This window comes from Acinonyx jubatus, chromosome D3, assembly GCF_027475565.1.
Source record: "Acinonyx jubatus isolate Ajub_Pintada_27869175 chromosome D3, VMU_Ajub_asm_v1.0, whole genome shotgun sequence".
Taxonomy (NCBI): Eukaryota; Metazoa; Chordata; class Mammalia; order Carnivora; family Felidae; genus Acinonyx; species Acinonyx jubatus.
Genome location: NC_069392.1, coordinates 75932480 through 75947470, shown reverse-complemented (window position 1 = coordinate 75947470; position 14991 = coordinate 75932480). Strand labels below are relative to the sequence as shown.

The 14991-nt window shown below is 47.7% G+C and overlaps 1 protein-coding gene across 2 annotated transcripts in view; it reads left to right on the top strand.

Annotated features, from left to right (window-relative positions):
- The window catches only part of CCBE1 (collagen and calcium binding EGF domains 1), a 242560-nt gene that overhangs the window by 222136 nt on the left and 5433 nt on the right, over positions 1 to 14991 (top strand). Inside the window, exons 8-11 of one of the 2 annotated variants that reach the window (XM_027069086.2) lie at positions 3476 to 3615; positions 3717 to 3752; positions 4747 to 4782; positions 6673 to 6995. In XM_027069086.2, coding sequence (XP_026924887.1) covers positions 3476 to 3615; positions 3717 to 3752; positions 4747 to 4782; positions 6673 to 6906 — 446 coding nt within the window. In that variant the 3' untranslated portion in view covers positions 6907 to 6995. Of the gene's footprint in view, positions 1 to 3475; positions 3616 to 3716; positions 3753 to 4746; positions 4783 to 6672; positions 6996 to 14991 lie in introns of those variants that run through there. The other variant, XM_027069087.2, reaches the window with a different exon arrangement.

Genomic DNA, 14991 nt, shown 5'->3' with positions numbered 1-14991 from the left:
TTCCAGCATCAGTTTGTGATGCCCTTCGTTGAAATGTATCAGGGCAGCCAGAGAGACTATAAGGTTTCTCCTACCCATAACTAGAAGTCCAGTCCCGAGGCTAACGATAAATCGCAGTCTGGGCCGCCAACATTGGAAACTACGGTGGATTGGAAACCTTTGACTTTGATGGCTGCTGCTCTGTGGCCCCCACAGTTATGTATAAGGTGCTTCCATTTGCACATCAAAGCCCCACATCCTAAGGACCCTTGACATACAGTGATCTCTGAAGTTCATTGATTGGGAAAATGAAGGCAAAATGTTATCTCTGGCCTTTCCTTGTGCTACTGGAGTTGAAGAATTTAGTTACAGGAGGAATCTGGTCCATTTCTCAGATAAACTCTTTCAGGATGTGCTTAGAACCAGCGTTGAGAGTAAGGGGGTGAAACGTGTTTGGATAGAACATTAACTGTCTTTAACTTTGGCTTTGGTATAGAGCTAGAAAAGACTTCCCCAAATATGAAAAGCCTGGTCTTCGTTTCTCTAACATTTGACTTGCTCTGTTTTCCGGTGCATGAAAATTATTCCATCCTGTCCCTGTGGTCTGTCAATAGTAGGAGCTAGCTAGGTATCTTCCAAAAGTATTACTGTATGCATTTGAGATAGTCATCGCCGGTGAATAATTATCGCACAGCAATCAGCCCACCCTCTTCAGTGTGCTCACTTGATGTGAAACATTTACTAAGCAGCCTGTGTGTACCTAGGACTCTGCGAGTGTGCTGGCGATTCGGACATGGCCCATGGCCTCACAAAGTCCACAGCTGAAAACAGGTTAAAACTCCTGTTGTTCCGTATGCAAAAGAATGGAGTTTGACCCTTATCTCACACCATATACAAAAATTAACTCAAAATGGATTCTAGATCCCGATGTAAGATCTGAAATTATAAAATTCCTAGAAGGCATTATAGGAGAAACGCCTCATGATGATGGATTTGGCACAGCTTTCTTGGGTGTGACACAGATGACAAAAGGGATAGTAGACAAAGGGGTCTACATCATACTTAAAAGCTGTGCGTCACAGGGTACAACCAGCAGAGTGAAAGGCAGTCTACAGAGCGGGAGATGCTTGGAAATCATTCACCTGATAAGGGGTTAATATCCAGAATAGAAAAAAACCTGCAACTCAACAACAAAAAATCAAAGAACTCGATATAAAAATGGACAAAGGACTTGCATAGACATTTCTCCAAAGTTGATATACAAACGGCCAACAGGCATAGGAAAAGATGCTCAACATCACTAATCGTAGAGAAATGCAAACCAAACTACAGGGTATCACTTCACATCCATTAGGATCTCCCTTAGGATAGCCGCTATCAAGAAAAGAAGAGAACAGGCGTAGGTGAGGCTGTGAAGAGGGGAGTCTTGTGCACTGTTGGTGGAAACCGTAAAATGATGCAGCCACTACGGAACACAGGGTTCCCCCAAAAATTAAAAGTAAAACTAATATGACCCAGCAATCCCACATCTGGGTATAATATCCAAAAGAATCAAAAGCAGGATCCCAAAGAGATGTTTGCTTGCCTGAATACAGGACAACACTATTCACAATAACCAGGCTACCCAAGCGTCCATCAGTGGATGAGTGTAGAAACAAAAATGTGGTATACACAGGAAGGGAGTATTATTCAGCCTTAAAAAGAATGAAATCCCGTTGCATGCTATGACATAGATAAACTTTGAGGACATTAGGCTAAGGGAAATAAACCAGTCACAAAAAGACAAATGCCGTATGATTCTACTAATACGAGGTATCCAAAGTGGTCATGTTCAGAGAGACAGACAGTAAAATGGTGGGGGCGCGTGGGTGGCTCAGTCTGTTGAGCATCCGACTCTTGCTTTCAGCTCAAGTCATGAGCTCACCGTTTGTGGGTTCGATCCTCACATTGGGCTCTGTGCTGCTCTCTCGCTCTGTTTCCATCTCTTTCTCTCAAAATAAATAAACTTAAAAAACAAAAACAGAATAGTGGTTGCCAGGGCGCCTGGGTGGCTCAGTTGGTTGAGCATCCGACTTTGACCTCAGCTCAGATCGTGATCTCACGGTTAGTGGGTTCGAGCCCTGCGTCGGGCTCTGTGCTGAACGCTTGCTCAGAGCCTGGAGCCTGCTTCAGACTCTGTCTCCGCTCTCTGCCCCTCCCCCACTCACGTTCTCACTCTGCCTCTCGTAAATAAATGTAAAAGAAAAAAAAAAAAGAATAGTGGTTTCCAGGGGCTGGCAATAGGCACAGAGTTTTAGCTTTGCAAGATGAAAAGTTCTGCCGACCTGTTGCAAGACAATGTGAACGTACTTAACATTACTAAAGTGTACATCTTAAAGTAGTTAAAATGGTAACTTTCATACCATGTGGCGTTTACTGCAATTTAAAAAAAAAAGGTTCTCCTAGAGCTTATACCCTCCCCCCCCCCCACCCCAGCTGACATCCGGGGCAGAAGTGAAGTCTGCACCAAGCGCTGCCCTACAACTTAGCAACCACGCTCCCCAGGAGCCAGTGAGGCTCTCCCTCACTGTGTCACAGACACTGGCCCCCCACCCCGCAAGCCCCGCCCAAGCCGGAGTGGCTGTTTACAACTCTCTGTGTCTGCAGTTACAGACAGATGAGGCCTATAGGTCACGTCCCCGTCAGCTTCCATGATAAGTAAGGCCACATTCTGGTGCTCATACAATTACTATCAAGCAGGCACAAAAGCAGTCCTGTAGCTTGCTCTTAACCTCCATATACTCCCAGCGCTCTGTCGATTTCGGCCTCAGAAAAGAATTAGAAAACAAAGCAAAACCCTCAGTGTCTACAGGGACGAGGCAGGTAGGCACAGGTGAATGCAGGGCCAGGGTGTGAGCGGTGGGGAGGAAACTAAACCAGAGCGGACAGAGCCCCACTTTGAAGGGGCAGCCCCTGCGCACAGCTCTGGTGAGGTGTGCCAGTGGGAGAATCGTAGTCCAGGCTTTACTTCTTCCTGTTTTCAAACAGATCCCGGAAATCTCCCAGTTTTTAAACCTTAGGACATTCAGAGGATAATCGTATCCGTAAACAACTACACACACCTGTATGGAGTATACGTGTTGTGCATTTGCATAGATGGATACAGTCATATACGTCTATATCTGATATATAGCCAATGTGTATATCTATGATATATACATACACCTTATATTTATACTATGATGGTACACAACGATGTAACCTGTTAATTCCCTTGCAGAGAAGAGGCATTGAGATGCCCCCGGAGAAATGAGGTCTACAACGATTGCATAAGGGGTTGAGAATTCTGATCACGTCAAGTTTAAAATGCCTATAGGGCACCTTAGTGGAGATGTCAGAAGGCGCAGGGCAGACTGCAAAGAGAAATGGCTGTAAAGGGCTCCCAGACCCTCCTGTCGGCCAGAGCCCTTGTCCTTTTCATGGGATATGGAGCTAATGAGATGTTCTCTGATTACAGGCTCACCAGGACCTAAGGGGAGCCCAGGCTTCCCCGGTATGCCAGGCCCTCCCGGGCAGCCCGGCCCACGGGGCTCCATGGGACCCATGGGACCATCTCCTGATCTGTCCCACATTAAGCAAGGCCGGAGGGGCCCTGTGGTCAGTACTTTATCAGACATCCATTTGCTGCTGTTGGGGAAAGCGTGTTCTTGTCCTGTGCTTTTGTTCCTCCCCTTCAACTAGATCCCCGTGTCTTGTAGGGTCCGCCAGGTGCACCAGGAAGAGACGGCTCTAAGGTAAGTCTGATGAGTGGTCCTTACAAGCTTAAGATTTCCCATTTTCAACCTATTGGGCAGGCACCAAGTAAAGCTCAAACACTGTTTATCGTCCCCATTCTTCATGTAGCACAATCGAGACACATCTCTCCCTGCCCCCCCCCCCCCCCCCCGCAAAGCTGGTAAGGACATCTAAAAAGCAAACACCTGTGATAACAAAAACAACAACCAAAACCATCCCTGCGAAAGATTACCCCGGGGCACCTGGGTGGCTCAGTGGGTTAAGTGTCCGGCTTCGGCTCAGGTCGTGATATCGCGGTTCGTGAGTTCGAGCCCCGCGTCGGACTCTGTGCTGACAGCTCGGAGCCTGGAGCCTGCTTCGGATTCTGTGTCTCCCTCTCTCTCTGCCCCTCCCCCACTCACGCTTGGTCTCTGTCTCAAAAAAAAAAAAGTTAAAAAAATTTTTTTAATAAAAAAAGGAAGATCACCCCTATAAATTTTAAACAAGCTGCTGGGTTGCCATAGTAGCACATGTCTTACTCTTTAGCCAGTGTTCTTTCGTGGGGCTGTGCGGTGTGTCCCCATTCTTTGACACAGTCAAGAACAGGAAAAGCTGCATTTTGTGCAAGTGGGGGTTTCACTTCAAGAGCCGCCTGCCTCGCAAATAAGGCAGGGTGTGTTACTTTAGAAAGTTTCTAAGTTGTCACACACACACACACACACACACACACACACACACACACACTGCCTGGAACACAGGCATTCCTCGTGTCAGATCTGGTCTGGAAATACACGGCCCCGGGGGGACATCGGGATGAGAGACACTTGCCCCAAGCAGATCTGTTCCAATGAGCGGTCCCGGGAGCCGAGCTTCAAGCTCCCATTCGTTTCTGATAGGGGACACTTGTCATTTGTGCAGGGCAATGGTTACGGTGAGGGCCTAAGTAGAAGACCGGTGCTGGTGGCATCCATGTGGTCTCTGTCCACAAAGCTAATCTGACCTTCTTGCTTGCAGGGAGAGAGAGGAGCACCCGGACCCAGAGGGTCGCCAGTAAGTAGCACTACCTGTCCCGCTCCCCCAGGGGGAATGTCCTCAGGGACGTAGCTCAGGGGGGGCTACAGGTTGGTCTTACCAGCCGAAGCCAGCCCCTTCCAGCCTTTACTGAGCCTACCTAAACAGAACTCGGTGGTTAGGGGGCGATCACGGAGGACTTTAACAGCTGGTTGGCCTTTATTTTTGAAACAGGTATTCTGTTTTAGTTTTCTTTTATCGTGGCAAATCTTTATCCGGAAGGTGTTCTTTTAAGGTTACAAACAAAAACCAGCATGCCATGAGCCTGTTTCCCAGTATGTCCTAAAACATCTGATGGTGCCGTCATAACCCTGAACATGTAAGAGTTTGGCCACCGCTGCAACTCGAGCAGATCGGAGGACCATCCCTTCCCAGAAAAGTACAGAGATACCCAGGGCTGCTGGGGATCTCTTGAGAGTAAATGAGCTGGGATATACACGTGGTGTCTGGGAAATGAGAAATGAAAGTCAGTATCCAAAGGACAGAAAATTCAGGCAACTCCAGTGCTATTGGAAAGATCAGTGTCATTTCTGAAGAAAAGACAGCCTTTGGCTTGGATGCGGGAGGTCTGGCTTCCCATGCCAACGCCTCCACCTCTTAACTGTCCGACCCTGGCCACCCTTAGCACCCCCGGATGTCCCTCCCCTCCCCTGTGCACTGCCAAGCGGTGTCTGAGCTGTGACCCTTCGAGCGAGCATCGGTTAATGTCAAAATACTCTCCTCCACCAAGTGCTCTGCAGATGAAATTGCTCTCTCTGGGAGCTCCGGCAGCAGACGTTGCGGGGTAATAAAGATTGTACTGCAAGCCGCTAACAAGCCCAGACCTTTCTTGTCCATACGTTATCTTGCTGTGCCCCACACAGCGCTATGTAGAAATTGAGGCTTAACAAACGCTATACATAACGATAAAAGTCCAATCGATAGAAAGATTAGGAAGTCCTTGGACCTTTCCTGGTCAATGGGGAAGGGGTGCCTTTACAAACATACTTTCACCTTCAGTCCGGTGGCATTATAGTCAACGATCCTTAGAGACGTTCTAATGGTTTCATTTACTTAAAAGATAACATTTTGAGGGGCGCCTGGGTGGCGCAGTCGGTTAAGCGTCCGACTTCAGCCAGGTCACGATCTCGCGGTCCATGAGTTCGAGCCCCGCGTCAGGCTCTGGGCTGATGGCTCAGAGCCTAGAGCCTGTTTCCGATTCTGTGTCTCCCTCTCTCTCTGCCCCTCCCCCGTTCATGCTCTGTCTCTCTCTGTCCCAAAAAATAAACGTTGAAAAAAAAAATTTTTTAAAAAAATAACATTTTGAGCATTTGCGATGCTCTAAGCCCTTTGTGTGTATTAACTCCTGTAAATCCTCACTTACGAACCCTACGAAGCCCCGTGACACTGGGACAGTTATCATCCCCATTTTACAGATAGGGAGGCGAAAACCCGAAGAAATGGGGTGACTTGCCCGAGACCAGCTAGCGGGCCGCAGAGCCGAGATTCAGACCCAACGGAACCCCAACCCCTTAACCACTGCTCTACCCTTCCATAAGTACCTCCCGGTTTTCTTTGGAAAGCAACATAGGAGAGTTCTTCTGTTCCTTGATTTGAGGTAGCCGAGAGTTAGAGGAGAGGAGAGGTGAGCGTGTCGCCACAGCTCATAGGGGAGGTGAAGGGATTAGAAGACCATCTTAAGAACTCCCCCTGCCCCCTACCCGGCTACTGTAGTAGCTGTTACGTTTGCTCCATTTGGGACACAGAGTCATGTGCCACATAGCTGCCACCAAGCAGGGGGAGTGGCAAGTCACGGAGCCCACGGAAGCCATGGCTTGGCACAGGATTGAGTGTGTGGTTTTCTGGCTTTGATTCCTCCCCCGTGCACAGGGACCCCCTGGTTCTTTTGACTTCCTGCTGCTGATGCTGGCCGACATCCGCAATGACATCGCTGAGCTGCAGGAGAAGGTGTTTGGGCACCGGACGCACTCTTCAACGGAGGAGTTCCCTTTACCTCAGGAATTTTCCAGCTCTCCGGAAGCCATGGACTTCAGCTCTGGAGACGAGTACCCAAAAACAACTGAGACGAGAGACTTGGGACCCACCAGAGACTTTTATCCTTAGCACGTCCTAACATCTTCATGCCAAAGGAGGAGCAAAGAGTGTTTTCACGCGCAGTTAAGTCATATACAGAAAAAAAAAAAAAAAAACAACACACTGGAGACCTAGAAAAGATACATTCTTAATTTCTTGAGCTCTTTTCCTGCCTCCTCCTTCCTCCTCCTCTTCCAAATACTGTTCTCACAGTCCCCCTGCCGGGAGACATGAGGGAGTAAGTCGCTAATTACATGTTTCCTTCCAAGAGCCAGTGGGGGGGGGGGGGGGGGGGAGGGGAGGGGGGTGCTGGGGGTTGGCTGTTCTACATTGGAACTTTCCCTCCTTCGTACTGAGGAATTTCTGGATTTCTGAGTTAAGTACTCTCATGGTATCTTAAAGTTTGGCAGAATATCCAAACGGAAAAAGTGGCAAGGTAAGTTCTGAGAAAATGTGAGGTTACTTATTAAAAATATATAGATGGATATGTGTCCAAAATCAGTAACCACTCAGTATCAAAATTAGGCTTCTTCAATTAAAACGGGAAGGCAATAATGTATATTTACCTTGGCAGATAATTCTTTTTCCTTGTCAGTCTAACAGTCTAATATATTTTAAATGTTCTACTCTCTTATCCAACCTCGTTTCCCAATTTTGATTAAAGAAAGGAGGGAATGGAGTAGGAACGGATATTAGGGAAAATGGAGAAAAATTAGAGTCCTATGTTTACTGTCCTATAAGTTGCCACATTCTAAGTTCAAATATGACCATTAAGGGTTCATGCCCTGCATATCTGCAAGTTGCCTGTTCGGAGAAGAATGTTACTGTGGCAATAGGAGTAAAAACTCTTCTCAAAACAAAGTAAACAAATGAAGAACCCTTATTCCCATTAGAACAATGGGCTTTGCCAGGACATTTTAAAGCTGCTTGATCAAATGAGTGGGCTTGCTCAGTAAATCACAGATATTAAATAAGGGTGGCTGACCCTTAGGGAGACGCACTGAACGGCCAGGCTCAGACTGGGTGCCCAGAAGGTGCCATTACGCCCTGATCCTTGTTGGATCGGTGTGCACGGGGGCTGGAGGCTATAAGGAGGTCGCTCACTGGGGTTGTGGGGGAAGGAGAAGGATAGCCTCAGGCAGGGACCCCACTGAATCTGCAAAGGCAAGTAAATTTGCCATCGTTGGGAATTGGAAGTCCTTGTCTGGGGCGGGTGAAGCTTGCCAACACAGATACGCTGTTAGAAGTTCTCTTGGATGCAGAGGGAAATAACAGTTTTTCTTGTTTGGCAGAAATTTGCTTCCCGCTCTTCCCATTTTTCCTTAATTTTCCATAACTTAGTCCAGGTTCCAGTTCTTACAGGCCTTCCTGATTCCCCTTCCTCAGCAAATGCGGGAAGCAGTTGGGAAAGCGGTGTATTCTCAAACCCGCCATTGCGTCTGTGTTTGCTCGCACAGCCGCGAGCCTTTCCAGAAAAAGGCCCCCTCTGGTTCCATGGAGACTGGAGCGAGAGCAGTGCTGAAGAGACCAGGAGCATTTTCTGCTTTGGAACATCATTGGGGAGCGTCTTGGTTTTGATGGGGAGCACGCGGGGCTCCTCGAGTCCATGTTCGCATGTACCACGTGGAAAGGCGGCCACCTGCTCGGGGCCCTTCACCCCGGCGTGGACCCGCACAGATGCTCGCTGTCACACGCACGCCTGCTCATGTTGGGGTTCCTGTTCCCCACCCTGCAGTTTGTCCCTGTATTTCTGGGAAGGGCGTGTTTATTTCTTCCATCGCCTTTTCACCCATCACATAACTATCTTCCTGGGAAAGCTTCTTTAAAAGCCACTGTTGGTGTTTGTCGTTCCATCTTTCCGTCTCCTTCCTCCAGAACGACAGGCAGGGCTTCTGGGTGCGAATCGCAAGTGACAAGAGCCTCCCTCCCCCTGTTGCCATCAAGTTAAAACCCTGGGACTCCAGTCGGTCAGCTGGTGGCTGGAGTTTCCACGGACCCTCAACACCACTATTCCTTTCTCCTGCAAAATCCCCAGTGACAGTCCGTCAGAAAGTTACAGCGACAAGCAAACACGTTCTCAGTGCGCCTTCTCTAGCATTTTCCGTCGCTCCCCAGTCTCTCCGGAGTCCCATCTTCACCGCAGAAGGCCTCGCCAACCTCGGGTTCACTAAGAGCTGAACTGAGCGGCTGTGGATTCCCATCTGGAAAGCATTTAACGTTGCCGGCTCGTGGAACACAATATTTAAAGGGTGTGGATGGATGAATGCTAAAGAAAATTCTGCACAGGCTCCATGAGAAATGATTAGGTCCATCTTTGATTTTTTTTTTAAATGAGGATTTGTGTTTGGAAATATGTCTCTTTAATTGTCAAATGTTCGTAATATACAACTGAAGAGCATGTTTGACGGGAGGCTAGGATAATTCATTAAAAAAATGAACTGAAGGACGTAATCGTTGGGATTCATGAGACTAGATAATATTCTCTAGCCCAACACACAATAACCTGTGTCGCATGATCTCAGTCTGCTAGATCAGTTTATAAAATAATTGTTCATCCTCAGATTTTCAAAACCATGGACTGCTCCTCCTCAACCCCTTAGCAGAAATACTGACTTTCATTTTTTGCACCCTGATGACTAGAACTTAGAATAGGACCTAATAATTGCTTTTCTTTTTGGAAAGCAGTGGGAATAAAAATAATGCCGTTGAAAATAGTGCACAGAAGGCACCATTTTAGTTTAGGAAAATCCTCCTCCCTTCCTAAATTCCAGAAGGAGAAATTACATGCTTTCCCAGGCCAAAGAGTATGGGGGCACAAGGGCAATGCTGTCTTCTCTGTCCTCTGTTAAGTCCAACACCTGCTACAGAGTGAACTGACCAGCTGAAGTCATTTCTACTCTACGAACTCAGGCGGGTTCATACAGGTAAATAATAAATACACATTGGCATGGAGGGAGGAGTATTACCCCACCAAATATCGGGTGAAGGGGACACTGGTCATGCTCCCTTTCCAGGGTTCACAACTGTTTGCCTCGTGATCGCTTTTTCCAGGCAGGCAGGGGAAGGAGATCTCCGTAACTAAGCACCAGGCATCTCCTTGGGCTGAGAGCAAATCCCTCACCATACTTTGGGGGTCACTGCCCCTCCTCCTCTCCCCAACTCCAGCCTGTCAGAGACACAGCCGCCTCATTGTGCAACCTTGACATCTTTCCGATAACCTTCCTGAAAAGGAAATTTATATATGGGAATCCAGGCCAAACAACTAATGGAATAGAGCCGTCTCAAGTTATTAATAATGAATTCAGGGAAATAGATGAAATTTTTCCTGGCATGGTCAGCATGTGTATTTCACAACAAATCAAAAAACAATTTCCATTTGGAAAAAAAAAAAAAAAACGTGACTGATTGCTAAAGCATAAAATCTTGGACTTCATCTGCTCCTTCAAAAAATATTACTGCTTTAGGGAAATCAAAGAAGAAGGAAAGAGCCTTTCACGCATCCCCCTGAGACTTGAACATTATTAGATCCTGAAGCATGTGCCCTGGGGATTTAATGTGTCACGATGATTTTTTATTTCCTAGTGATTACTCCTGTACTTCAGTAGCCATGTTCATTATTTATAACAGGTCTATATAACAGCTGAGCTAGTATTGGAACAGTTACGGATGTGATACTATGAAGTACTTTTGATAAGATTATATATGCTTAATAACAAAGTTATTTTTCTTACCTGGTTGTGCTGTGTTTTGTACTGACTCCCCATCTTGTGGAACTGAGCTGTCTTTTTACAAGGTGAATACAAGGAGATCGAGACATGTCTCCCAAGAGCTGGACCCTGCATTCTGGGCAGGCCGCCTGTTGGGGTCTGAGTGTGGACCCAACGTTTGAGTCTGAGTCAAGGTCTAAAGGCCCAGGTTCCATTGAATCTGAGTCTCAAAGGCCCATGTCTCCAGCTGGGGAGGATCCTCTAGGACCCCCAGCGTGGGCTTTTCTATTTTTTTTTTTTTAATGTTTATTTATTTTTGAGACAGAGAGAGACAGAGCATGAACGGGGGAGGGTCAGAGAGAGAGGGAGACACAGAATCCGAAACAGGCTCCAGGCTCTGAGCTGTCAGCCCAGAGCCCGATGCAGGGCTCGAACTCACGGACCGTGAGATCATGACCTGAGCCGAAGTCAGACGCTTAACCGACTGAGCCACCCAGGTGCAACATGGGCTTGTCAAACCAGAAATCTCTGGGGACCATTGGAGAGGCCTTAGGGGCTCACAAAGGGGGGAGGCCTGTGAGAGTTCCACCCCGTACTCCCATTCCACTGCGATCAACTCCATTTTCAATTGATTCTGGATTAGAATTCCAAACAAGGCTGCCTTTGGAGGAGGGAAAAGGTTGACTACCTAAAAAAAAAAAGTCAGGATGGGCAGGAAGCCTCATGAGTTGGTAGCTGAAGTCCCCTACGTGAAGACAAGAACAGGGGAATTGTTATCAATTAGGCCATGGGGAAGATGGGGGAGTTTCATAAAGGGAGGATACCTCCAAGATTTTAAGCACACTTCCGCAGGGGGCCTTTAACACTCTGATAGTGGGCCTATATCTATACATCTCATTTTCCTTCAAATATTTATCAAATGCTTGTTGTCAGCTGCACACTGCTATGCACGGCAGACACAACAGGGAGCAACAAAGTCCTAATCCCCATCCTCCTGGGACTCTGGCAAGACCGACAAGGATCCTCCCAGGCAAAATCAATCGAGTACAAAAATCTGCAATTACAAACTGATAAGTGCTGGGAAGGAAAAGTGCTTTGAGAGCCAGTCCCAGCTCGCGCCAGCAGGAGCGATCCCCCGCCCCTCCTCCCCCACCCAGCACCCTGCACCCAGCAGCACCCACACGACAGCCACGCAAGGCCTCCGGCACAGAATCCTCTGGGTGAAATCACTGTCCCTGGAAATCTGGGAGACTACTCCACGTATAATTCCTCCAGCCTTCTTAATTCAAGAAGCAGCTTGTAGGGGCGCCTGGGTGGCTCAATCGGTTAAGCGTCCAACTTCGGCTCGGGTCACGATCTCGTGGTCCTTGAGTTCGAGCCCCGCGTCGCGCTCTGTGCTGACAGCTCAGAGCCCGGAGCCTGCTTCGGATTCTGTGTCTCCCTCTGTGCCCCTCCCCTGCTGGCGCTCTGTCTCTCTCAAAAATAAACATCAAAAAAATTAAAAGCTTGTGAACCAAGAGCTGGGTGAACGCTCCTTCTCGTCGCCTCCACACGTCCCATCTGTGGGGTTGGCTGTCATCCCATGGGCTCAGGTCTTGATTCGGCAGAACCGGAAGCTGATTTCCTCCCAGCCCGGACCCCTCAAGCTTTGAAGAGGCTTGCTGTCCTTTTGAAACACCCTCAGCTCTCTGTGCAGATTTTAATCACCTGTTCACTTGTAGATACAAGGTTCCAGAGTGGCCAGGTGGGAGCCTGCACTCAGCATTTGGGGGGGGGGGGGGGAGGGGCGGGGTGGGAAATGGTGCACAGGGAAAGGCAACTCAGGGGGTATATGGGGGCAGCTGCAGTTGAATCGCAAGGTTCTGGGAAACAGAGACGTGAGACTGGGGTGTCTTCACTTCCTCGGGCCTCCAAAGCAGAGCACCACAACCGGGGGCTTGAACAACAGCATTTAACAGTTGTGGTGGCTGGGCATCTGAGAGGTGTCGTACCTTCTGGAGGCTCTGCGAGAGAAGCCATCCACGCATCTCTCCCATTGCTGGAGGTTGCCGGAAGTCCTTGGTGTTACTGCCTCGGACGTCACCTGCTGTCCTGCCTTCACGTGATCTTTCTGTGCGTTCTACGTCGCTATTTTCTCTTCTCACAAAGACGCTGCTTGTTGGACGAGGGCTCACCCTAATCCAATGTGACCTCACCTCAGTGTAATGACGTGGGAAGACCCTGCTTCCACAGAAGGTCTCGTTCTCAGGTCTAAGGTACACGTGAGTTTTGGGGAAGTGGGAAGGAATACCACTCCACCTAGTACAAGAAGGAAATTTCCAACCTACCCTTCGGCATTCATCACCCTGCTTATCCATCTTTTCGAATCTGAAATTCTTGCCCCCTTCAGTAAAAATTCATTGAGGACCAAGGACAGAATAGTGGTAAGACACAGCCCTTCTCTCCTGGAGTATGCCTTTTGGTGCAAGCAAGAAACAAATGTATGTGTTAGGGTTCTCCAGAGAAACAGAACCAACAGGATGCATGTGTGTGTACAGATAGGTAGATATATTGATGTGTGTGTGTGTGTGTGTGTAATATATATGTATTTATACAGAGAGAGTTACTTTAAGAATTGGCTTATGTGACGGGCACCTGGGCACCAGTTGGTTAAGCGTCCAACTTCAGCTCAGGTCATGATCTCGTATTTGTGAGTCCAAGCCCCGCGTCGGGCTCTGTGCTGACAGCTCGGAGCCTGGAGCCTGCTTTGGATTCTGTGTCTCCCTCTCTCTCTACCCCTCCCCCACTCACACTCTGTCTCTCAAAAATAAATAAACATTAAAAAAAAAAAAAAAAGAATTGGCTTATGTGACTGTAAAGGCTGCCAAGTCCAAAATCAGAAGGATAGGCTGGCAGGCTGGAGACCTCAAGAAGAGTTGACGGTTGATATTGTAGTTAGAACCCAAAGGCAACCTGCTAGCTGAATTCCTTCTTTGGGGTAAGTCAGTGGTTTTCTGTTAAGGTCTTCAACTGATGGGGTGAGGCCCACCCACGTATGGAAGACAATCTGCTTTATGCAAAGTCTACCAATTTACACGTAATCTCATATTTAAAAAAAATAACTTCATAGGATCATCTAGGATAACTTTTGACCAAATATCTAGGTACTGGGGCATAGTCAAGTTTACACATAAAACTTACCATTATGATATATGTCCACGTTAAAAAGAGCTATGGGGGCGCCTGGGTGGCTCAGTCGGTTAAGCAACCGAGTCTTGATTTCAGCTCAGGTCATGATCTCGCGGTTTGTGAGTTCGAGCCCCCGTCATCAAATCCCTTCTTGGGATTCTCTCTCTCCCTCTCTCTCAACCCCTCCCCTATTCACATGCACGCTATCTCTCTCAAACGTTTTAAAAAAACTTTTCCAAAAATAAGTAAAAAATACATAAAAAGAGCTATGGGGGAAAATAGAGCAGAGGAATAGAGAGAGAGTGATGGAGAGTAAGAGGGCCTACTTTAGGTGTGATCTTCTGGAAAGACCTCCCCAACAGAGGGGTTGTGAGCAGAGACCTGAACGAAGGGAGAGGTGAGCCATAAGGAGATCTGGGGGAGAAATAATCCACATAGAGATTTGAGCAAGACGCCGAGGCAGACCTGCCTGGTTATGCTCAGAAAGTAGCAATGAGGTCATTGTGGCTGGAACGAAATACACAAGCAGGGTCGTGGTAGTAAATGTCTTAGAGAAGCAGCCACAGCCAGAAAAAGCCTTAAGGCCGTCTGTCAGGACCCTGTATCTCCTTCTGGTCCATGGAAGGTTCTTGAAGGGGGGAGGACAGAAGGGCAACCCCGAGGGAGACTGTAGAAGTGAGTGCCTTGTTTCTTGACTGCCCGCCTGCCTCTGTGAGAGTTTGCTGCTTGCCTGTTGTCTGCTTCCTTGAGAGACTGGAAACCCCACAGGGGCAGGATCTCTCTGTTTGTCTCTACTGTATCCCCAGCATCTCCCACCATGCCCAGTATACAGTGGGAGTCCAGTCAATATTTTTCATAATGAATTTGATAGAATCACCCATTTTTTTCTTCACAAACCCCCCCCGCCCCAGGGCGGGTACTTTTATTATCCCTATTGTGTACATATACTGTGAGGTAAAACAGCTTGCCCAAGGTCACAAAGCTAGAACGTTCGTAACAAACACAGGCATATTTCAAAGCAAACGTCAATTCACTGTCAGATTAATCCTGTAGGATACACACAGCTCAGCCACCCAGCCTCACACTCTCCTGCCATGTTGGAATCGTGTGTGACTTCACAGAATATATATGATATATTCTCAAGGAAATGATGAAAGAATAGCAAAGTATTATAGTTATTTAGTGCTAGATATGGCCTAAGGAAAAGTGGAAGCCAAGACTCAAAAAAATATATAATATG